A 25,872-nucleotide genomic window follows, 5' to 3' on the forward strand; every position below is an offset into this window, starting at 1 on the left:
AAAAAGCACAAATCTGTAAATAGCATGAAGTGATTTTTCCTTTTTATTAGGTGGTGGCGTTCTAGATTTAGCGCCTCGCGAATAATCAGAATAATGCCGTTATCATTGTTCAGCATAGCTTATACATAGTTTGTATTTCCACAGCTGTTGAGTGTGCAGGCCCAGGTGTTTACAAGTAAACCACTGCTGCTGACACATTGTTTGAACAAAACTATGAGGAAAGAAACAAATATTATTGCCCAGTCGTGTGTCTTGAAAACCAGCCAATGGTGTCTACAGTAGTGTTCAGTTCGGTTGACAAAAACATATACATAATTTGCAGATTGCTTACACACAATTAGTACATGCTTTTTTGCATTAAAAATGGTCAAAGAAAATAAAGAGCTATTGGCAAGATGGAACCTAGGAGCTCTTCCAAGATTTTGCTGGCTGGGAGCGAGTTTGAGTAGGGGAATTCACTGCACGGGTGCGTGTGTTAGTGTGTGAGTGTACACAGGGTTGCATGAGAGGGAATGTGGGAGAATGTGTGGGCGCTTGTATGTGTGTAGTTTGAGAGGTAGGACTGGAGGTAGCGAGTCCCACCCTCTACACTAGTGTGATGACTAAATGTCAATTTGGCGATAGTCTCTCCTGCGCTGGCCTCCTGTCGTCACGCTGCGGTCAGGCCCGCATCGTGTGTGTCCCGTCGCCCACACCAACCAGTGATCACCATGGAGATGTCCCCTCACGGAGAGGGGTCAGCAATATGTCTGGGATGTGACTAATACTTTCTGTTTGTGTTTGGGGGAGATTGATAGAAGAAACAAAGAGCAACCATTGTTGGTCATTTCTTCCTCTGTTGCTCCATTTTTACAAACTTAACCTTCTCCGCCACTCTTCCTGTTTTTTCACCCTCCTTTTCCTTTTACACCTTGCCGTTTTCTCTCCTTTTTTTATCCCCCCAACAACACACACGCACACACAAATGTGCGTCTGGTCGCACTGTGTGGCCACATCACTCGCTCAAGTCTCCAGACAGGAATGCAGTGTTGCATTGCAGGCCTTCGCTGTGATAGTTGCATTCGACGAGGGGCAATCAGTGGGCCAGCCAGTGCAGGTGTCAAGTCTGACAGGGAGTTGTCCTTATCAGCCGTTCGTCCCTCCCTGTGATAGGCTGAAGGTCGCAGCGACGGTGGAATATATTGACAACAATGGCGTCTTTATTTGCTTCCCTTTCCTGTGCTCACAATGGCTAGTGATAGGGGAAGTGTGTTGCTTGAAAAGCAGAAAGACTAATAAGTGTCGACTGGCTTTTGGTTTTTTATTTTATTGCCAAAAAAGTAGCAGTTCAGATAATATTATTCCTGCTTGTTTGAAAAGGAATAATTACTGAAGTGCAACTGATACTGGCTATTTTCAATTAATACTAATAGAAGTTATAAACATCCAGTAAACATCTTATCAAACTAAAGCTGACATTTTTAATAAAATCCTGTCATTTGCTACTAAAATGTAACACATCTACAAGGTTGGATGTTTTGTGGTTGAATAATAGCAATGCTATTCAAAGTGAAAATAAGCATCATAACTACATGTTTTCAATTTTTATACTGTATATGCTGGAATTCTGTACATTTATAGAGATATGTCTGCAATAATATAAAGGTAATATCTCTGCTGACATGTCTTTGGGTCGTATTAAAGAAACAGCTGCTGTTTGCAGCTTTATCCTCTTTGGCTTTTGACCTGAATATTAGCATTGATACAGTATTTCAGATATTCACATGAGGTGAAAAAAGAAAGTCTCAAACAGCTGTCTCTTTTGGGAATTTTAGCATCTTTTGCAAAACATTTTCTAAGCCTACCTACCTCCCCTCATTAGCTTTCCCTTCCTTCTCCACCTTTCCTACAAACTACCTTACCTGACAACCCCTCTTCCCCCCAAACCACCCCCTGCTCCCTTGCTATCTCACTTTTTTTTTCTTTCCCCACTTCCCATTCCTTCTCTCGCTCCATCCCTGCTTCCCCTTGCACTTCTTCTTTGAACCTGGCCTTGTGTCTGTGGACCCAAAGGTCTGTCACTGGGCAGGTGGTTTGATCTCTGGCAGGGGAATTGCTTTGAGGAGAGCTGAGAGGGGCCAGCGGCCTGGACTAGGGGGCCTCTGCATGGACCTGCTGTCTACACAAAAGATGGGAGAAACCGCTGTTCCCTTGATGCTTAGGTATTTGAACTGATAGTGTAGTTCTGTGTTAACCATGTGGTGCATTTCTCCATCTTTATAGGTTGCACTGTCTGAGAGCATGGCATATCAGAGCGAGATCACAGGCTTGTGTTTCTGATCCGGTATTTCTATATTATGCTCCCTCTTCCTCTGTGTTTCACAATATCAAAGCCAGCTGGGTCCTTTATCCGTCCACTTTATAAACAAGTGCGACTGTCCAGAAGTACACGCTCGGCTATTTATCATGCAAGTAAGTCAGACCGAAGGTTTCATCATCGATCTGATTCGAAACATTTCGGAGTGGACGTTCACTAGTCTTTACTCGATGTTTATTTTTCCTTGCTCACTTCAGTTCTAACTTCATTTTCAGACTTGGCCCTTTTGAACTTCAGATTAAGAAGTTTACAGTGTGTCACAAAAGACACCTTTGAAAAAGGCCTAAATCCAAACATCATATTAGCCTTTTGTATTTATTTGATCAGGCTAGGGATACACCAACTGATTGACAATAAAAAATATGTCAGGTCATTAGCTGAGAGTGCGTGCAAACAACAGACATGGCTGCCTCTATTTGTTTGACTGAAAGAGGGGGGGGGGGGGGGGGGGGTGGAAAGGAAAAAAAGAGCGGGGTCCCAGATCTCCACATGAATACACGAAAACACATGCTTCTCTTCTCCTTCTGTAATCCACCGGGGACTCACGCCCCATTTGGTTCCTATTAGCATAGTTCTGGTCCCTCTGCCCCGTGTCAAAGCCCAGACGCACAGCTGCACAAAGGACAGGGACCTCTGGCTCTGTGACTGCCAGGCGGTGGGCTCAAAACGAGAGCTGACACGGAGGACGAGCCTCACACTGTGGGAATTTCTGTGGAAAACAGTCTCTATTCTGTGGACTGCAGTTTAGAGCAAGTGTTTGAAAACTAAAGCTAGTGCACAAGTGATTAATCGTTGTTTATTTTGTACCACTTTGTAAAGCAAGAAAGCTCTGTTTCGAGCCAAATCCAATGTATGAAATCAAACAAGCAAAGATTAGCCCTGGCATGAGGCATTTGCTCCCCTGTATTTTGTGGCATGCTGTGTCTGACTACAAAGACTTTCTTTATTCGCCGTGTTTTATTTGTCACCTGTTTCCAATATGGACATTGTGAAGTCCTGATCTATCTGACGGATCCAGGGCCCGTTTTATGACACGCAAAGCTGCCGTGCCTCTTTTCCTACACATGTTGGCTGCACATTTCTGGCAGGAAATTGACAGCATTTCAGCAGCTAACTCATGGATGAGATAATATCTTGTGGGTGGAAGAGAGGACAAGATGCTCCCAGTGTTTTACAGTGACCCTAAGCAGAGACAAATTTAAATCTCAAGCTGCTGCTGCAAAGACTTACACACATGCACACATGATGTGCAAGTACGCACGGGGTTTTCATTTAAATCTCGGCTTTGCTTAACTCACCAAACAAGAAATGTGGTCTGTGGCTGTGTGTTGAACATGATAAAGGTTTTAGTTAAAGTAGAAGGAACAATACCCGCCCAGCATCCAGCAGCTGTCTGTGTTGGCTTCGTCGTACGAAGTCTAGAGAGGATATAGAGAGGCAGAAACGGGCTAGGCAGCTGGTGCTTTTGTGGTGTTTTTGGTAGCATATAGTTACAATGTCAACCTTCAAATATGACAGTTAGGAATACAGTTATAACGGATATTAGTTTAGGATCGCCGTCAGTTCTTTAGTTTCACAGCACCAAATGAGTACCTTGGTTGACCTTTACATATGCTGCTGCTTGGTTTAGAGTTGGACTGATTATCTAAACTAAAGTCCAAGATGAAGCCATCTTGTTCAGCAGCTCCCCTTTCCTGCAGTTCTTCAGTCCATCTGTCCCAATAACAGCCTTTTAATTGAGAGTCCTCCCCAGTCTGATGCTGGCCATTGCTAACTGTCAGTGTTTATACAATTGGGCTGGGACAGGGACTGTGAGCCAAGCAAAACATCCATGAAACATCAAGCCTCGAGCTAAACAAAACCCAGCAGTGAGAGACGCACACACTTGAGCCAGATAGGGGCTGGAAATGATGCGTTCTGATTGCATCTAGGTTAAGTTGTTGACCACAGTGGTAACGCGACAGCTGGGAGAGAGTTGACTGTTGTTTCGGGTCTAATTGCTGAAGCCTTGTCGGGATTTTCCTCGGCTTGCTGTTTAGCTGTTAAGTTTTCTTGTGATTTATGAAGCCCAACGCACACTCCTCTGTCCTTTTGCTCACAATCGTCGTCTTTAGTTGCGAGCCAAAGAGGAAACCCTGGCGAGACACTAGCACAGTGACTAATGTTGTGTATCTGGCCGGGCCTCAGATAACACAGCCTCCTCCCCCGGCCTGCTGTGACAAATATGTGCGAGTGTAGCGGTGGGATCTGGGCCCAAGCTCGTCCCTGACCCAGCACAGGCCAGACACAGGTTAAACCACGGTCAAATACAATCCAGAGCCACAGAAGCGGAGTTGCAAGTACGTGAGCATCTTAGAGAAGTCTGATGATTTTGTCTTTCTCATTTCCTCTGACAAGCCACACGCACAGGCCAACTCACATCTTGATCTTGTTTTTGATGGCCATCCTTGACACATCCGTCTGCTGCCTCTCACTCTGTAGTCTTTTATCTCATTGTGCGCAATCAGCTTTGATGCAGTCACATGACAAACATTTCTTCTGTTTCACTCCTCTTACATGTTCCAAACTAAATGCGTAACAATGCACAAATTAATACAGAGAAATAACAGGCACTGTGCGTCCCCTCCCTTCCTTTTTCTCCCGTCAGTGCCTCCTCAGTCGAGAGGGGCTTGCTGCTTTAATGCTTCTTAATGCTGTTGTCTGCTTAATGGGCCAGATATGAGAGGTGCTGCTAGCCAGCGTAATAAGTCAGTGATTAGAGGGCGCCTTGTCACAGCAGCAGCCCTGCAGACAGTGGCACGCTCTAATTGCTGTATTAGACGCCCCTTAAGTATCTTGTCAGCTGTCAGACCCCAGCTCGTAAACAGCAGAGGTGCATTTGATATTTCCATTTGTTTGTTTCCATCTTCTGCTGTTAGCGGTGCCGCGCAGAGAGGTAATTAGAAAAAGGCCTGTGCTGTGTGACATCATCGTGCTAAATTTGGCTGCTCTAAATTAGATTTTGTGAGGAGAGTTTCATAGTTTATGCAGGAAAGTCTTCTGTGGCAAAAGCAGAATAAACTGAAGTGCAATTAAGCCAAATAATGTACTCAAAAATTAAGATGAAGTGTGTACAACATAACAGGACCACAAAATGATCTGCTTGACTATGTCTATAAAATAGTCAAGCATGCTCGGGAAAGTGTAAAGCAATAATTCAAACTTGAAAAGTCAGAACCTTAAAAAAACATCAATCAGTCATCAAGGATGTTGCTTATTGAGTTTCCACTGATCAAATCTTTTTAGCTCTGAACATAATTGGGGGTCTGACTGTTAAGAAAGCACTTCAGTAGCACTTTTCTTACATTTCACTGTAATCATTGGTTCAACACTAGTTGAGCAGGATATCAGTTTAACTAGATAAGAATGTATTAAAGAAAAAATATTCCACTGAAATATAACAATAATTTCAATATTTTTCTTGTAGGCCTGTAGGTGGTTCGGTAGTGTAGTCGTTTACACCTTCACCTAACACGACACCAACCTTTTGGTGCTGCGTCAGAAAGGGAATCTGACTTAAACAGGTGGATCAAACTGTGCTACGCACTGTGTCGACCCTTTGTGAATAAGGGAGTAGTCTTGTAATCTAGGCTGCAGGGAACTTATATGTTGGCAACATGGAAATTTGATTAGGAAGTAAAAAAGGGCTGTAAGTGGCTACATGAGCATGGATGTTGCTACAAAGTTGTTACATTAAATCAGGAATTTTATGGAAAACTATTCAAAACATACCACAGAAGAATTCTCCTTTTTTGTCTGTCTATCTGAAAGGTCACGCATTTGACCCTAACTACCTCTGAATGTTTATGAGCTCCTACATCTGGTTAGTATGTGTCCTTGACTAAAGGAACACTGAACTCGTTTAATGCGCACTGCTCTGGATTAGAACGTCAGCTCAGTGCTTAACTTTTGCTCCGACTGACACACGGCGTGTAATCCTCGCACACTGCGAGGATTGCCATCCCTGCACCTGGAGAGCTTAAAAATGGTGTGAAGTCAAATAATCTCTGTCTCCTGTCTCATTTGGTGTCAAACTGTGAGGTGACATGGTTAGAAGTGGTGTAATTTTGTGTTTAATCTTGGATTAGCCCGTGTTCATTTTGACACCTCCAGTAACTAATCTGGTTTACAACACCTCAGGGCAAGCAAAGGGGGGGATTCTGATAGATTTTATGGTCCCTTAGTTAATTGTGAGTGAGGCGAGTTTTATATCTTGAATTGCAGGATATTGGTCTAATCCGCAGACGGGGTGAATGTTACTTGCAAAGCAAAGAGCAGAAAAATTCTGTCTTTTGCAGCTCGTGCGCTGACCTCAGCTGTGTGATGCAAAGGCCGATCTGCGCCTCTAATCCTTGTCTATCTGAAAGTGCTGATTGCTTCTGATATTGTGAAATATAGGCTGGTGGCACAGAGATGGACTCCAGCCTACGACCCACAAAACTGTCCCACCATTACCTTGTAAAAATTACATTGAGACAGTATGAGATAACATATTCAGTGCAGACAATAAATTCATAAAGTTTAGTGTGCTGATAAGTAAAGTTTGGTCTATGAACTAGCAGTTAGCTTTATATTGTCTTCCTCTTTTTTTTTTGTCTCTGACAGACACCCACAGGTATGTCTGCATTTTGATCTGACAAGCTTCTGCATCATTTGAAATTCCCCATCAGAGTAAATACGCAGCAGCTCGCTGCAGTCCCTTTGTACCTTCCAGCCAATGTGCCGCATTAAGAACACCTGACATATTTTCTTTGCAATACTTTTAATTACAGATTTTTCTTCTTATCATTTTAAAGAAAGAACACATAGGAAGAATATCCTCAGCATTTCGGCACAGACCCGCCGCCATACTGAATGTAAAATATTTTATTCTATTTATATTAACTTGTAAACTCTGTAAATATAAAATGTGCAGAATTTGTGAAGCAGTGAGAAGATTTCTGATCTGCACTTGCAGTTCAATGGATGATGGTAATGAGTCTGAGAGACTAAACGAGGTAATGCATTTACCGCAATGAAATCTCAAAACTATTAGACTATCGCATAATGATTATTTAGCCCTTAATCATTATTATTATTATTATTCTTACTTTTTTTATGCATCACCAGCATAAACAGTGACTGCCTCATGGAGTAGGAAGCTATCAACTTGCACACAACAGCCAACATTACATTAAAGTAAAAAAATAAAATAAAATACATATTTGATTAAAAACAAAGAAAACTTTGGATGTCATGAGTGTTTTCTTCCCATAAGACATTTTGCTGCACTGATCCTCCTACAGCTTTTGATTCCCCTCAGGCAGTTTAGGTTGGTGTTAGGATCTTTATTCATCATTTCATATAGATAATGTAAAAAAAAATGTCTGATAAACACAAGGCTGACAATTCCTATTAAAGATTCTTATTTCTAATTCATTTTCTTGCCTTCTTGCTTCCCCGTGCCAGCCTGACATTTACAGCTTGCAGCTGTTGTACTCTTCTGGGTGATGAAGTTGCATTCATTTATACAATTTTTGCGATATTGAACAATCAGACTCATATATGTGATCAAGTGAACACCTTTAAAATCTAACAGGACATTGTCTTGTCTGTTTTGTTTTGTTTTTTATGGGGAGGTTAAGCCTCAGAAGACGATGTGTTGCACTGCACTGAGTCGGCCTTGTCAAGTCTGGACACTTAACCTCTCCCTACTAAAAGCTTTCTGGGGTCAGACTAAGTGCAACTCCAGTGTTGAGTAATGGAGCCTCAGTCAAAACACGTTACATTTCTATGTTTTCAGGAAGCAAAGCCCTTTGTTGGGTCACGTGATCTCAGGATTCTTACTGTATACGGAGAGGCGGAGTCGCACTATGGAATCAAAAAGTAGTTGGATATGTAGGATCCGGTCTTTATCTCGCTGTTGTCACATTTTAAAGAAACAGTCAAAGCATTATGTTCAGTATGTGATGAGCTTTGAGCTTTTGCTGACCTGCAGCAGTCTTCTTAAACTTCTTTCTTTTTTTTTCAGTTCACGGCTGTTAGCTGAAAGCTGCTCTCTGTTAGTCTTGCTCCATTATCTCTCCTTTTTACCCAAACTGTAATTGATTTGGATTTCTTCTTTTCTTGTGTGTTTCCACAGGCCATTCGCTGCACACTGGTGAACTGCACGTGTGAGTGTTTCCAGCCAGGGAAGATTCACCTACGAACATGTGACCAGTGCAAACATGGCTGGGTAGCTCATGGTGAGAAAATCACATGACCATAAATCATTAAGGTTGTTGTTGTATCTACCAAAATTAGTTATTGAAATAATGAATAGATTCATCCTTTAGGGTTTTCATAAAACTACTTTATGTTTCTATATAGCTGGGCTCTATATAGAAATTATCACAGTACAACTAATATTATCTGTGTTCTGTTAACTTTACTAAAACTGTACTAAAATCCAAATGATTTTTGCTAATTTTCCACAGTAAAAGTAACTTTGCAGTTCGTTTGCTTCTGATTTTTTTGTTTGTTTGTTTTTTTTGCTTTCAAAGAGTCTTGTTTTTGCATCTTAGATCAAAAAAAAGAAAGAAAAACTCTACAGCCGCAAGAGAGATAGAGTAGCAAGAGACCACACCTTATGAGTTTTTCAAGCGGGTAAAAGAAAAAGGGAGAGGAGGCAAGAAAGTACAAAGAGAAGAAGGAGGGTGTGGGGGGGGTGAAGATAAAAGAAAACACCTGTTTGGCTTGCGTCTGCAGAAGCGCAGGCCATGGGCCCTTCAGCAGATCGCACAGGACCCCATTGACTATTTTTTAATCTCTCCCTCTGAACTGTCAAGCACCCATCTCTCCTCTCCCCCACTTTTCATTTCATGTCGGCATTGGCAGGGACTCTGACAAGTAGTTCTTCATTTTTTATTATGTTCGTGTCTGGCTGTGCTGTGTTGTCAGGCAAAGCCCTCGTCAGCAGGAAAAAAAAAAAAAACGTCCCGGGATCAGAGAGAGACCCAACCAGGTGTCACCCAGACAGGCGGGGAAAGAGGGGTGGGAGAAGGAGGGGGGGTTAGGAAAGAGAGAGGGACTGAGAAAGAGGAGAAGAGATAAAGAGTTCACCAGGTGTCACCCAGGCAGGGAGCAGGAAGAGGTGAGTGAGCCGGCAACAGTGGGGGTATTGACAAACCTATACTGTAACTTGCACTGACTGTTAACCTTTACGAGCTGCTGTGACAGAGAGCAACTTTTTGCCCCCATTTTTGCCCCTCAGGGGAGTGCAACCAACAAGCTGTCGCAGGTTATTGCTGAAATTTGCTGGTAGCTGCATGTAGATGCAGGGCTCCTCAGCATGTTTTTCTTTAGTAAACAGTAGACATATCATTTATAATTATGTAATACCAACAATTCGTATAGTCTGCTTTTTCTTTGTAATACTTCCATTAATATGAAAAAACAGCATAAAAAGTCAATGCAAAATTTTATTTGCAAGACATTTATGAATATGTCTTGCAAAAACAAAACAAAACAGGATAACCACTGACTTAATTATGTCCCTCCTGCTTCTTGTCATCTTTAAATGTCCAACACAGTAGAAAGAAATCCTATGTTACCCTTTAACCCCTATGACATGCACCCAGTAACCATGCAACTTTGGCTCCGTTGCTTCTGAATAATAATAAGTGAGCCAAAAGGTGTTAAGGTTAGAGGCAAAACGTGGTGAAACTGGGGTGACACATCAAGACAAAAGAGGCAAATAAAAACAAAGGTGCAAGGACAGCGTAAATGTGAAAGAGCCAGACATTATAGATTCAATGGAATAAATGGCTGATAATAGCGTTAATGCCACTGCTTTTATCTGATAGATATGTTATTATCAGCTAGTGCTGACTACGCAGTAGCCTAAGAGGAAAGATTTGAGATGGGAGAGAAACTTGATAGTCATTAACTGTGCATGTGTGTGTGTGTGTGTGTGTGTGTGTGTGTATCTGTGTGCGTGTGTGTGTGCATGTGTGCATGTGTGTGTGTGTGTGTGCATTTTCTTTTCTTTCTCCCTTACTCTGCCGGGTCGCTCATGCAGCTCTGGACAAGCTCAGCACCCAGCATCTCTACCACCCGACCCAGGTGGAGATCGTTCAGTCCAATGTAGTGTTTGACATCAGTAGCCTGATGCTGTACGGCACCCAGGCGGTACCTGTCAGGCTCAAGATCCTTCTCGACCGCCTTTTCTCCGTGCTCAAGCAGGAGGAGGTGCTGCACATCCTGCATGGCTTGGGCTGGACCCTCCGAGACTACGTCAGGGGCTACATACTGCAGGTCAGTGACCGGCTTATATGCTATAGTGTCACACACAAAGCATTCATATGGATTTAGTGTAAAGTCCAGATACTATATATTAGTATTTACTCTCCTCGTACACACCGATTTGTCCTTGCAAAAGGTTTCTATTTGCCTACAATTTTCCATAATGTTTTTAAAGTGGCTCTTATCATCCGTGGTGATCATTACCATCAGTTCCAAATCTGTCTAAGATTTCCCCTGACATTGCAGTTATTTTCAATTTTAGTGAACAAAAGCACAGCTTTGACAATCTCGGCCACTTCAGTCCCATTGTCCATCCATTTTCTTCCCATTTTCCCTGCTGTTATCTTCTACTTCAGTGTGCCCCCTTTTTCCTGCTCTGTCAACACTATGCCCCTCTTCTGGAAAAATGGAAGGGATTTTTTTTAGGGAGGCAAAAAGAAAAAGAAAAGAAAATGTAGAGAAAAATGTCACGCCATCAAGCTATAAAACCGCTGTAGCACGTTTCCTCTCTCTATCCATCCCTCCCTTCACCCTCCCCTCCCAGATAATTGCAGTCAGACACATTTCTCAATCAAAGGTACAGAGGTTTTGGTGTTGAAACCCAAACCAAAGTGTTCCTGAATGAATTAGTTAAGAGCAAGTGAACATGTGCATGTGGTTAGCTGTGTGTCTGTGTGTGCGTATGTGTGCACATGCATATATGGTTTGGTCTTCCAAGAGTGTAAGTGGAACAGCATGATCAGGACAAAGTGGTTTGTATGTGGAAACAGCCTCTGTGTGTAACGAGCTCACCAGTTCAGTTAGTTTCTTTAGGACACACACAAATACACATGCAAAAAATAACAATCCGGCAGTCTTACGATACTCCCAATCTGTACGTTACAGGAAGGACGTACAGCCTGGCAATATTATGATAATAAAATAAAACTAAATCTAATAGAATGATTTTGATTTTTTTTAAACTAAAAAAACATGTTTATTGACTGTCATATTTAATACAAAATAAACACCAGCGCCTGTACTAGTTATTATTAAGTCAGTTTTCATTTATATTGAGAATTGACCCTATTAAATAATATAAACAAGCATCAAAGTGCCACATTTGAGAAGCTAAAAAAAACAACTAGATTTTTGAGATTTTTGCTCCATTGAATAACAGCAATTAAGTGATTTGTTTTTTGCGGCTGCGTCAGCTTGAAAATCCCCTTGCGCCTTTTCATCGTTCTAACCCGACGTTTTCCCTGAGAAACCTGACTCAATGCGTTAAGTCAAGTCAAGTCAAGTCAAGTTTATTTATAGAGCACATTTAAAAACAACCAAGGCTGACCAAAGTGCTGTACAGTAAATACAGATAAAAATACAATAGAACACAATTTCGTAATAACACCTCGCTGATAAAAATAAAATAAAAATATATAAAACAAATAAATTAAACCTTTCTAAAAGCCAATGAAAAGAGGTGAGTTTTAAGAGCGGTTTTAAAAGTTTCTAGGCTTTTGGAGAGTCTGACGTGAGGAGGTAAACTGTTCCACAGTCTGGGTGCAGCCACAGCAAACGCCCTCTCTCCCTTTGTCTTTAATCTATACCTGGGAACATCTAAAAGCATCAGGTCGGCTGACCTCAAAGATCTCCTGGGGTGATAAGTTCTAAGGAGTTCTGACAGGTAAGAAGGTGCAGTGCCATTTAAAACCTTAAAAGCCAGCAATAAGATTTTAAAATCAATCCTAAAGGCAACTGGGAGCCAGTGGAGAGAGCAGAGAACCGGAGTGATGTGGTCTCTTTTTTTTGAACCGGTCAACAGGCGAGCGGCAGCGTTCTGCACCAGTTGAAGGCGATGTAGACAGGAACGATCTAGGCCAGCATAGAGGGAATTGCAGTAGTCTAGCCGTGAAGTAATAAAAGCATGGACCACTCTTTCTAGATCGTTCCTGCAAAGGTAAGACTTGACTTTGGCTAAAATCCGCAAATGATAAAAAGATCCCTTAACTACAGAGCTGATTTGTTTATCAAGTTTAAAAGCATTGTCAAAAATAACACCAAGACTCTTAATGGAAGAAGTGCAATCGGAGGTTAGGGGTCCCAAAAAGTCAAGAGAGAAGTTGGGATCTTTAGGAAGCCCAAACACAATGACTTCAGTTTTGCTTTCATTAAGGTGTAAGAAGTTAAGAGTCATCCAAGTCTTAATGTCAGACAAGCAGGAGAGTAGCGGCTGCAAAGAAACATTGCAGTTCAACCTCAGAGGGAGGTAGATCTGAATATCATCGGCAAAGATGTGGAAGGACACATTATGTTTACGGAGCACATCGCCCAGAGGGAGCAAGTACAAAATAAACAACAGGGGGCCTAGTATGGACCCCTGAGGTACGCCACAGGTTAAAGGAGCTCTGGGAGATGACAGTTCACCAAGGTGAACAGAAAAACTCCTATTATTCAAATAGGACTGGAAAAACTTTAAGACAGTGCCCTTTAAACCGACACAATGTTGAAGGCGGGATAGCAGTATGTTGTGATCAACAGTGTCGAAGGCTGCTGTCAGGTCCAGGGTTACTAAGACAGCAGCACAACCAGAGTCAACAGTTAAAAGCAAATCATTAAAAACTCTCAGAAGGGCGGTTTCTGTGCTATGCCGAGCTCTAAAACCAGACTGGAACTTCTCATAGAGATTGTTATTGTCAAGAAATAGCTGGAGCTGCGTGAGGTCTGCAGTGTGAGAAAGCCTTGCATTGAGCAACCACTGGAGCGCTGGTGCTTCCCATAGTTGTAGCCTCTGTGTTTTTATCAGCTGGTTCTAATAGTCAGCCGTTGGGATCACTGTTGCTCAACTGCTCAGCCTCATGTCACGCTACTGACTAAATCCTCTAGATCTCCTCGGAAGGGCTTCAAAGGGGCCGCGGCCACAGAGAAGCAGCCAGTCACTTAAGGACAGTAAGTAGTCATTGTACGGCCCTATTAGCCTGTAAGTAGCTATGAAATTCAATCATCTTCACCGAGCCTCCGGGCGACGCCTTATGTCAGGGGCGTGTTTCCCACCGCTGCATCGCACTAAATGAGAGATAAAAATGAGACGAACTTTATTGCAGATGATAGATAATAAGTTGTCTTTTTTTTATACTCGTGTCAGGGGACATTATTCGATGATAAATTACTTTAGCGTAATCCTGGCAGTCTGGCTTTCAAAGGGTTGCTTGTACTGATGTAGGATTTGAACGAAGGTGCTGAGGCCACAGGAGTAACGGAATTAATTTTTATTTCAATAAGATATGATATAAATTACTGCCATTACCAAGAAGATGCGTGCATGATTTCGGAACTAGTATGATGTAACGAAGCCTCTCGTCAACGCACATTTTACAGCGTGTTTGAAGGTCGTCAGCAGTGGACTGCTTTTATTTAAACTTGCTTATTCTGCCTTTATTATTTCCAGTAGGAACTGACGATTGTCCCAGTAGGTTGAGTATGATCACAGCGAGCGAGCCAAACACCTACATACCTTACGCACAGTATACATTGATGTACAAAAATAAACATCAGCAATCATTCATGTGTTGTTCATTCATATCAGAAGCATCGGTGGATGCTTCTGCATAAGAACGTTTGGGTTAACTACCGTGATTACAGCCTCTCAAATCAAGACTTGATTACCCTGCAGGGCAGACTCGTTTACTTTACAGTAAAGGAATATTATAAATAGTGTTTTATTTCAACTTAACTGTATAAATAAACCTTAACGTCTCAGGCATTCAGTTCATTTAAACTCTATATTTTACCCATGATAAAAACTCAGCAACTTATCAAATGGTGTTTCTGTCTTTCTTTCTTTCTTTTATTTTTTTTATAGGCTGACATTGAATAACCTTAAAATGTCTGTGGAATCATCAAAATTGGAGCTAAGAGGTTTTCCACCAGAGAGTGATGGCTGATAGTTATGCACGTGTGCCTGTGGTGGGTTTTTTTACCCTTTAAGCTGCTTTCCCTGCGATTTCTCCCATATTCCCCTGATTTCAGGTTCAATCCAAGGCAGTATGTGAACAACACAGACACATTTATTGGTTGCCAGGATCTTTTTTTTTTTTTTTGCCCTTCATCTTGGCAGGACTTTTACCTTGTCCACTGCTCAGGCCTTCGTGCTTTTCTCCCTCCGTCCTCCCTCCTCTCCCATGGTTGCTTCCAGACAGACCCTCGGCCAATGTGCACCAGATGCCCCCACCCCTCCAAGACAACCGCCGCCGCTGCCGCCCCATCCCGCAGCCTGTCACTGCTCACTCCTCTGTTCGATACCGACAGATGGAATTGCTATCAGCGCTGGCTTCTCTCTGTCTCAGCCTCTGTCTCCCACACTCCCTGCTGTCTATTTTGTCTTCTTCTTTCTTATCCCGTACCAAGTAAAAAAACAAGTAAAGAGAGAGAGAAAGACTGAGTGGAAATAGAGAGAGAGATAGAGCCTTTGCAGCCAACATGTGGGCTGAAGCCCAGGGTTTTCCTGAGCGACATTTTCAGTAATGTTCTGTCCTTGTAGAACATTGGGCTGCCTCCGCTTTTATGAGATGTGGTTTTCCTGACTCCACATAGCTTCCAGGAGACCCAGATGGAACCGCTAACAACCACCACCGCCACACAACCGCACACACTCTATACACACACACACACACACACACACACACACACACACACACACACACACACACACACAAACAGCCTTACCCTAATTGCACGCACACTCAGAGGAATGCTTATTCAAACTATCGCACACACATACAGCCACAAAATCACACTCATCCACCCGAAAAGCTCTCCAACATGGGGCTTTGTTTCAGTGGCAGACGTCCATGCACGAGGATGTGTTTAATGTGAATTATGCTGTAAAACATCTTCGATTTTTTTCTATTGTTATTATTATTATTATTATTATTACTCACTTGGTAAATATGTTGCTTCCCCTGTGAGTCTTCACATCGAAGTTAGGTGTAGATTTTTGGGAGAAAAAAAAAAAAAAAAAAGAACTGTAATGTTGTACATGTGTACTTACACATGTGGAATATGGGATGTAATTACATGGATTAGGGTGCAACAGTGTTTGTGTAAGGCAGGAAACCATTTCCAGTTGCAGGTGGGTCCTAAGGCCTCAGTGAAGGTACCACTCTGCTTCTCTATAGTGGTTTAGAAAGGTATTTACTGAGTTAGAGTCACATTTCAAAATTTCTGTCTCCTTTTTTTCTTGCCTTTCTCCCACTCCACTCCCCCTCCCGTCTTCTGTCTCTCACTCTGTCAACTGTGAAGGTCACCATATCTCTTGATCCTCGCCTGAGAAACTTCCATTTTAGGTAGTCAGGCTGTGCACAACAACATTTTTTGGACACAATCCCCTTCTCCATTCTCCTCCATACGGCACACTTGTAACCCCCATTTTCCTCCTGTCCTCCTGTCCTCCTCTCCACCCTCCATCACCTCCAAATGCCCCCCTCCCACCCCCTCTCAGAACCTGTTTTCTGTTATCACAACTTAATGCCTCACCCTGGGAGATGGACGGGGGAGAAAGCATTCTCCTAAGGTGGAAATTCTTATGTTCATATGGTTATGATTTGGTGGGGAGGTCAGGCTCGATTTTTGCTGGAAGGCTTATGGTTGGCTCTGTGCTGGCCGTACTGGGCTCCAGACACTTCAAAGACAGCCGGTGTACTGAATCAAGGTGATTCTTACCCCCTTTGTATGCACACACACACAGACACACACTTGTCCTCCCTAGGGCTCTTAAGGGTGTCTTCTTCCTTCTTATTCTCAATCACTCACCTCTTAGTAAGGTAGAGATAAAAGGATGCGATTTCAGATAAGAGGATCAGCCAGAGAAAGGTAGATCAGCATTATCAGTAAGGCATTAAAACCACACCATTTGATAACACAGCCAATTTTGCATGTTGAAAAATACTTTTCAACAAGAAACGTCCAGTCCGACACGCACCATGTGATAATATGCAATCGAAAAATTATGCAATGTTTGCAGAATCTGTAAACCTTTAAACTGTCCCTTTTCTCACAGCTTGAAGAGCTCGCAGCCAGCTCCTTATACAAGACCTGCCCATGCCAAATCCTCAGTCCCTCACTCTTGAATCCTTAGCCCGAGCCCTCAAATGAATTCAAGCTGGAGAAGAAAGGTTATGAGCAGGTTACATTGTATGCAGGAATTTGGGAAATAATTCCTCTTATATTGGATTTGGAAGGTAGTCTGAATTTTACCATAGATTCAACAAGGCCTCACAAGCTGCTGCACAAATTCAGAGGAAAAAAAATGATATATAATGATATGAAACCAGTTTTTCTGCTTGGTTTTACATAGTTTAAGCCCATTTGACTGTGTCATGCAGTGAAGGTAGAAAAACAAGAATATTCTAGTGTTTCGTGTAGTGTGTCGTCTTTAACCAGTAGTCTGGCTGACTGAACGTGTTGGATTACTTGCATTTTAAAATATTTTCTGCTCATGTCTTTGTTTTGGCAGAATATTAGGGATATATTTTCGATATTTTTGCAGTGTGTCATGACAGAAAGGAGTTACCTGTAAGCATGACCTCAGTTGTGCCATGACATGACTCATTCACTGACCTGACATCGTTTTCAAGCAATTACACCACATTACAAAAATCCCTAAGTGCATCAATTACATGCTTGTTGGCCATATGTAGACTTCAAAATATTATTTTAACTAAAACAGGGTGATCCAGTCTGTAATCAAATTAATAAATCAGGTATATTCAATGTCCAAATATGTGAGTGATGCATGTGTTTGAGTGTGCATGTCTGAGGAGATGGATCTAAAGGAATCTGATTGGGAAGGCAACATGCTGTGCAGGGCAAACATTGCAAGGGAAAATGATATGCTTAGCATACATGGTCAGGTCTAGGGGCTCCAATGGGATCCCAGTTGGGGTTTTTATCAAACCACACTCACAGGCACACACACGCACAAACACACACATACACACAAGGTATATCCCTCTCAAATCCCCATGATCAGCCTGACTTCAAAGTCTAGTAGCCAATGCTACAGCTTTATCTGAGACGCTGGTTTGATTCCCTGGCTCCATCTCTTCCCATGGACCCCACTCTAACACACACACCCTCCTTTCTACGAACTTTCAGCCTCTCTCTGAGAAAAGTAGCTATCGCTGTCCACTTGTCTCAAAGTGGAGAAAAGGGGCCACCGGTGCTTTTCTTCTTCCCTCCTAAGTTCCACCCGCATGTCATAATTAGAATAAAAAAGGAATATTCTGCCTATATTAATGGGCGCCCTCTTTCTCTTTATCCCCTCTGAACACATCGTTCCTCCTCCTCGGCGGTTTCATGTGATATGCGCTACACTGATCAGTGTAATGGGATCTCTGGTTCTCTCGCAGCGCATTTGCCTTTCTCTTTTTACCCAGTGTCCATGTCCCAGGAAACTACCCTCAATAGGTCCTCGCTGGAAGCCGAAGCATCCCAGGAGAGACTTCCACAGTCATCCATACGCCCTAATTGAAACTGGGGATCTACCAGGCTGTTATCAGGAATTTTTATTTACCTCAGCCAGCCTCTGTCCTCTTTACTTTTCAAAGGAGCCCATGTTATAATTACCTCCTCAAACAGAATCCCCCCTCTTTCTGTCAGCATCCCTCGCTGCATAGATCCTTTTCATAAGTTATAATATCCTGTCTTGCCTGCATTGGAAGGAGGAAATGGCTTCTGAATTCTGAAGTAGCTTTTCAGGGGGCTGGGGATGGCTTGTTGTTGCAGAGGGAAATTGAATTTTACTTCAAGGTCAGCGACACTAATGACGGTGTGGGAAGGTGTTGATCCCGTGTAGCACTGGTTTGTCTAGCAGCATCCCACTGTATCGATCCACATGAGATATTCCAGTCCTGCATTGATTGTCACACTGAATTGTTTAGGGAGTGCTGTGGAAATTACTTGTGTAGAATAAGCACTGACTGGGGACTTTTGTGGACAGAAAAATAGAGATTTCAGACTAAAAAGCACCGACAGAAGTAGAAGAAGTACAATCACGGCAATAATGGACAATACGTAAATTCTCAAACGATGAGAAACTATGATTTATCTGACGGTTCGTATGGCAGCTCAAAGTGGAAATGTCCCTTTAGAGGCCGAAATGTTCACAAATACTCACATCATACAGGTTTCCCTGAGAGTGAGAATTTTAACCAATCACTTTCATTTGCCTGCATTTTATATGCAAGATGGTTAGTTATGGGTAAATGCCCCACGGTGTGAGTGAATGTGTGTCACTTCCCCCACAAGTGGAAACATTTAGACACTGAAGTGTGTCCTGAGGTGAGAGATGTAGAAGCTCTCACTCATAAAGTAGCGGGGAGGCGGCTTGTGGAGGAAATGAGCTAGGCAGACTGGTGGAGGGAAAGGAGTGTGACACACACATCGGAGGACCTCACACACACACACATGCCGGTGAACCACACACTGGAGAGTACTGTAGTTGTCCTTTGCACCATTTCTATCACCGTTTCATTTTTCACCAGTGGCCCCAGCTGTGTTTGACTTCCTGTATTTTCTACGTGATGCTGTGGTGTCATTGGCAGAGAGGACACAGCTTGCACTGTACCGCTGTGTTGTGCGGCACTGGTTAAAATGTTAACTGACCCCATCGTGAACCGACACCAGTGGTGAGACACCTGTGGAAGTTTGCCGCCGAATACAAAATAATGTGTGATGGTTTGCTGAAACAGAACAGACCCATTTGAGTTTAGACTTAAGTGACTGGTTTGTGCATTTTTGTAGGTCAGCACCTCACCAGCGTATTGTAAAGCCCTAATCCTTTCACTCTTTCTCTCTTTCTCTCTGATGCGTTTTGCCTGAGTGCCTTTATTAAGCAGGATGACCTGTCATGCAGGTGTGAGGAGAAGGCGATGACTCCCGTGCCCACCCCACATCCTCATTCTCTCTTCCTCCCTCTGCTACTGGTCTAAAGAAAGACACTGCCTCTCCAGCACCAATTGGTCTGGCTTCACTTCACATGAGACAGGAGAGGAGAAGTGGACAAAGGGTTTGAGGAAGGGTAGGGGAAGGAGGGGTTGGGGCTAGAGTGATGCTTCAGTGTGAGGGCAAATCTGTGCACTTCACTTTTAAGGAAGAAACTTTAAAGTCGAATTCCATCATAGGTCAATCCGTTTGTTTGCTTTTTGTTGTTAATGGTGATTGATATTAGCATGCATTTGAAGCTTAAAGACATTTTTTCTGTTTATTTATTTCTTTTTATTCCCAGCAATGCCAATAAACAATCAGCGCATTAAGTGGCGAGCAAATGGAATCAATTCATCCAGTTTTGCGCAGATGAGTGCAGAAAACGAGGCGTGAAGCAGCTGCTCTCTGTGTTTGGAGTCCCTAATTAGGAGCCCATTACAAAGCATCTCAGCATGGTGCTACCCTGATTGTTTATTAGAATTTCACTAAGGTGAAGGCGAGTGAGAGAGAGAGAAAAGGCAACTAATAATAGTAATAAATGGCTAATAAATGTATACCTAACAGAGAGCGAGAGACACACACACACGCAGCCTTGGTGAATGCCAGCCCCTGGGCCGCCTACAAAACTACTCTTGTAAAAAGTGAGGGAAAAAAAATTAAAATCTCTTGCAGCACTGTGAATATGCTTGGCTCAGTCCTCTTAAAGTCTGTCTTATTAAATGGGTAAGTGGCTGAGTGCTGGGACCACCAAGTGAGCTGTGCTGTCACTGGCACACTGCTCTCTGTGGGCTGAGTGCTGCAGACACAGACAGGATATGATACACGGTCACCAAAAATACTGGTTTTAATCACGATGATACATCAGTTCCTGGCCCTCACAGCTCACCAGTGGCATTGCTAAGTCTTTTCTAGTTCGGATTTAAAAAAAATAAAAATAATAATTAATATATATATATACACATATATATTTTAGTTAACGATGCACATCTAAGGTACTGGCTCCCACAACTCTGGCTTGAAAGTGTGCACATTGGAAGGTAAAGGTTGTAATCAACAAAGACAACTGGGCTCTGAGAAGGGGGAGGATCAATAGACTGCTACAGGTGACTGACCTCAGTGAGCACAGACACACGCATGCCAGATCACCCAAAAAAACCCAAAAACATTATTCAGGCATAGGCACCAGTGAGTTCTTGTGGTTTGCGCTCCTCTGTGTTTTTCTGCCTAATCTTTTGCTCTGTGTGAGTGTGTGTGTGTGAGTGTGTGCACTCTCAAACCCACCAATATTACTCTCTCATCTTCAAGATCCAAGGCTCAGTGCCAGGTGGTGCTTTGGTGCCAGGCACTGCCTTATCACCTTCCCCCAGTACACATACACACACACTTACATTCTTACTTAAATGTGCACTTTAAACAAGCATGTTGCAAGAGTTTGTGCACGGGCACTCACACACACTTGGACATGATGATCTGCCCTTTACATAAACAAAGATAAGAGCAGGAACGCTCTGTGCAAGGCCCCAAGAGGCACAAAGCTATTACTGGGAGACCACAGTCGCGTGGCTATGTGCATGTGTGTGCAGTTATGTTTGTGTTTATGTACGGCCAGTTGCAGAGTAGAGCAGCTCAGTTTTGTGTCCCACCGCCATTCACCAGTGCTACAGCACTAACCACTGCTAACTTTGTGATGGGAGACAGTGGTAGACGGAGGTGTTAATCTTCTCTTTGAGTTGCTGTCAAGATCTTTGCCACCAGCCGACAATATAATCACAGCAAGACGGTGAAAAATGTGCCAAAGGGGTCTGACAATTTGACAATGACTTTGTCAGCAGCAGTGCCTCGCATTAGTGATTGAATCACACCTTTGTCTAGCAGCAAGGCCTACTTAGGTATGGGGTGTGCTTTCTACATCTTGATCCCTGACAAAAATCCAGCCCGTTGAGGTGACACAGTACAAAGCGTTTTTACTACTTTGCCAAGCTGACAAACCTAATTACTGTGGTAAAGTTCCAGGGATCAGTCCTAGATCAAGTCTCCTTAGTACTGTGAGCTGCACACCCAGTGTCCCTCAGGAAAGGCATATCTCAAGATTCCACTGATTTGCAGGATTCCTAAGCTTAAACACTGAGCATGTCACTGAAATTCCCATAGCTTTAACTTTACAGGTTTAGCTGTTACAGGGTAAATGGTAAATGGACTGGTTCTTATATAGCGCTTTTCCACTCTTCTGAGCACTCAAAGCGCTTTACACAACTTGTGCATTCACCCATTCACACCCAGTCGCACAAGCACAACTGACATTCACACACGTTCATACTCCGATGAATGCATCGGAGAGCAATTTCGGGTTAGTATCTTGCCCAAGGATATTTGGCATGCAGACTAGGGGAAGCCGGGAATCGAACCACCAACCTTCCGATCAGTAGATGACCTGCTCTACCACCTGAGCTACAGCCACCTGAGCTACAGGGTAGGAAATGTCTGGTTTGCTTTTTGAGTTAGGCAAAAGCTCTTTTGTCTATTTGTTATGCAGACTGCTGTAAAGGTTGAGGACCTCCGAGAATTAAATGTTTGTATCAAGGATATCTTATGGGATATGAAAAAAGCATATTGTGGCCTTTTTTTCCAACACAGTATGATTTGAGAGCTAAAAATAGACAGTTCCAGGCACCGTTTCTGGCTGAGCGTCAGAAGCTCACCCTTGTGCAGCAGTGGAATGAATTCCTCGGTATTATGACCACATCAGTTGCTTCAGCTCTTTGAAATAAATGCAGCACACAGTCCCTTTTTTTTTTTTTTTTTTGCTGTTATCAGAGCGTCAGCCCAGCCACCTTCTCCCTTTATGGTCATGTTTTGCTAATCTTGCTACTGGCCTGCATGTTTTAAGTTGAAACAGGTGCTGCAGTTAGAACACAATCTTGTATTATTGCAAGCACCTCAGCGCATACTCCTACAAAAGCTGTGTTTTCTTTGCAGATTCCTTTCTTGGCCATGACGCCGGCACCTTGTTTCAGATGAGTTAGAGACTGAAAGAAAGGGGAACATTAAAGTTGGTTTGATATGGGTGACATTTAATATATCGACTTGCTAGGGGTTAGATATACTCGTCAGTGCTCCAGAAAGCATCCATGTGCTCACACTAAACCAGTCAAGACTAAAGTCACGTCCAGTGTGAGTCACAGCTCATCATTTCTTTCTTTCTTTCTTTTCCCCCTCTATCCGCTGTGTGCGTGTTAGCAGGTAGGTGAGTGTTACTGTCTGCCTTAAAATCAAAGAGATATAAAGTAGCCTAAAAATCAATCTGGCACAAGACCCAGCGAAGGTTTCGGCTTTGGTCCCCTCAGCCACCCTCCTCTCTCTTGCCTTTTCTTCCATTTTTATGTCTTAGGATAGAGAGATTAAAGGGAGGGCATGTCTCAACCCTGAAGAACTACCATCAGTCAAAGATGAGCAGTGCCAAGCTCCTCTCTGTCTCCTCTTTCTCTGTCTCTCTATCTGTTGAATACACAGCTTCCCCTGGCGCTCTTTGGCCCCTCTCTTCATCCATAGCCCACTCGCACACACATCACACCCATGATTTACTGTCATAAACTCTCATCTGTGTGCCTTTATGCATGGATGTGAGTCAGTCTGTGTGCATGTGTGTGTACATATGTGATCTTTGCATGGCAGCAGCCACATCAAATACACTAAAGAAGCACTCCTCTGAGACATTACCCCATCCATTCACATCCCCCCACAGTGATTCCAATGCAGCAAAAAAATAAAATAAAAGTCAAACATTTCAAAACCTGAAAAAAATAATAAATAAAAGAAAAGGCAGACTACATCTGGCACAATGTCTGCTCTTAAGTTTTCCAAGTATGTGTCTGGGGAGGAGATCTAGTGGGACGGAGCCCGAGTCGGCTTGGAAGCAGTAGAAACGGATGTCACACTGGAAATTTATATAGTGCGGTTCAGGGAGCAACGGCTGTAAATTGACAAGTGATGCTTTTGAGCAGCGTTACCCGTCTGCTTTCTTTTCTCTCATCTTCTATCTTTTTTCCACCCATCTTTTCTTCTTTTAGCATAGCTGTTACCTTTTTACATCTGTGCACGCCCTGAGTGTTATTGTTAACCGGTGAGAGACAAAAACACACCAAAAGGGTAAAGGGGGGGTGGGCTCTGTGCATAGCCGTGGGGGAAAATTACCTGTATTCCCAGCGTGACATGAAGTCATGACAGACAAAGGCACATCTGAAGCAATCATCTGATCAGAAAAGACGGGGAGCTGTAATACAACAATATGAAAACAAAGTCGCCATGGGAACCTGAAAATGTCAGAAAAAATGTGCTTTAAAAAAATCTGATCAGCTTTAACTACAATTCCTGTCATTTCCTTCTGGAAATTGTTTAATGTGGCCCACACTCTGGGTGTGTGTATGCATCTGTGAACCGACACGTGTGTATACATCTGTGCTAATGTTTGATTGTGTCATTCTACTGTATAAATGTCGCTAATGGCAGCACTCTTCTTCAATAATGCAAGACCTTTTCTCTGTCCCTCCTCCACATCGCATCATGTTTGGAGTGACAGCCAGCGTCCCCTTTCCGCTCAGGCCAACTAAACACGCAGTAACAATTAGAAGACTAGAACACGGGAGGAGGACATTACACTGAAACAGATATACAAAAAGAAGAAACACAACTTACAAATTTGTAGTAATTTGTCAAATTAAGAATTTTTTGGGGGGAAGAGGGGGAGTGAGTTAAACAAGAGCCTCAAGACAAAGACCAGTCATGTTGTTGTGATTCACCAAATTGAAGATTTGATTTGGCCAACATTTTATTCTTCCCTTCCTGAGAGAATAACCATGCATTACACTACAAAAAAAGTCATTTCAAAATAAAACTCCTTAGTTTTTATAGACCTTTACAACGTAAAAGCACAGGTCTGAGCATTTGTCTTACTAAAATAAAAAATATCCTGGTCACAAAATAACAGACACAAACAAAACACTAACATAAAAGTGTTCTAATACTACACAATGTGTTGCAGGAGTTTGAGGAGGACCGCAGAGCTGCAGTTAGCCAAGTACTCCCCAGTTTGACAGTTACAGATTTCAAATGAACATTTTATTAACTGAAAATAATTTTCTATTTTCAAATATAAAAATCCACGAAAATCTTTCTATGAGCAGCAGTCTTCCTGGTCACACTGCCTTATGGTGCGAGCCAGAGCGAAGTCTGCCTGGAAAATGTTCAGCCACAGCATCTGGTAGATTGTGATTTTCATTCACTAACAATTGAGAACAGACAGATGCCAAGACGACCGTGCAGCTCTGTTTTGCTTTGGGAAACATGCTGTCACATCTTGGCCTTCCAGAAAAAGAAAAAAATGGGCAGAAGCATCACCTGGGCGCAGACACGCGACCTCTCTCGCAGTCGCTCCCGTGCACACGCACGTGAAATGTCACAGGCCTGAACGTCAGTGCGGGTGCCAAGAGGATGATGCCCCCTCAGGGTGACAGCTTGATAAGAAGGCTGAATTATACTGTAGCACCCGTGCAGCATGACATGAGTTACTTGCCACCCCTACCTTCTCTCTTCCGCTCTCTCTCTCTCACCCCTCTCATTAACCTCCAGTCTGATTGCCCCCAGGACTCCCTTGTGCTAATTAGAGGGGGAAATATGTCTACGATGCATGCGCCCTGTACAAACGCGAGCGCACAGTTTTGCGCAGCTGACAGAAAGGCTGCTGTAAAGTGTAGGTGTGAGAATCAAAGGCTCGTCTGCTATTGTTTCATGTATGTTCTGAAAGTGTTGGCAACCGCAGGGTTAACCCCAGCAGGTGACGGTTAGCAGCACTGTTGATCCCCCTTTTTTCTCTTTTTACACAGACAGCCTTCATCTCTGGAGTGCTCACTTCTTGATTTAGCTGCGCTTGTCTCAACATGACACAATTAGGGATGAAAGGGATATGAAACTGTGAATTGATCATTTTCACCCTGTCAGTCGCTCTCATTACAAAGGCCATTGCTACAGTACAAACAATTTAACAACAGTTTTTGATGACTAACTCAAATAAGATCTGCAAATTAAACGCACTCGGAAAACATATAATTAACGTAATTCCTGCATGTTTTAATGAGGATTGACCTGTGGTGGTGAGATACTCAGTAGGATGCAGATTATCTGATGGCTGGGGGAATCACTTCACACACACACACACAGACAAAGGCTCACACAATGACTGTTCCCAGCTCCTTGGCGAA

At 42.9% G+C, this 25,872-nt stretch overlaps 1 protein-coding gene across 6 annotated transcripts in view; it reads left to right on the forward strand.

Moving 5' to 3' along the window:
* The window catches only part of bnc2 (basonuclin zinc finger protein 2), a 170,271-nt gene that overhangs the window by 116,448 nt on the left and 27,951 nt on the right, over positions 1-25,872 (forward strand). For all 6 annotated transcript variants that reach the window (XM_085276652.1, XM_085276654.1, XM_085276651.1 and 3 more), the window contains 2 exons: positions 8,517-8,619; positions 10,434-10,669. In XM_085276652.1, the coding sequence (XP_085132778.1) occupies positions 8,517-8,619; positions 10,434-10,669 (339 nt within the window). The remainder of the gene's footprint in view (positions 1-8,516; positions 8,620-10,433; positions 10,670-25,872) is intronic.

This window comes from Mchenga conophoros, linkage group LG6 (genome assembly GCF_057382185.1).
Source record: "Mchenga conophoros isolate Kocher_MC1m ecotype Shallow Benthic linkage group LG6, M_conophoros_male_GT1.1, whole genome shotgun sequence".
Taxonomy (NCBI): domain Eukaryota; kingdom Metazoa; phylum Chordata; class Actinopteri; order Cichliformes; family Cichlidae; genus Mchenga; species Mchenga conophoros.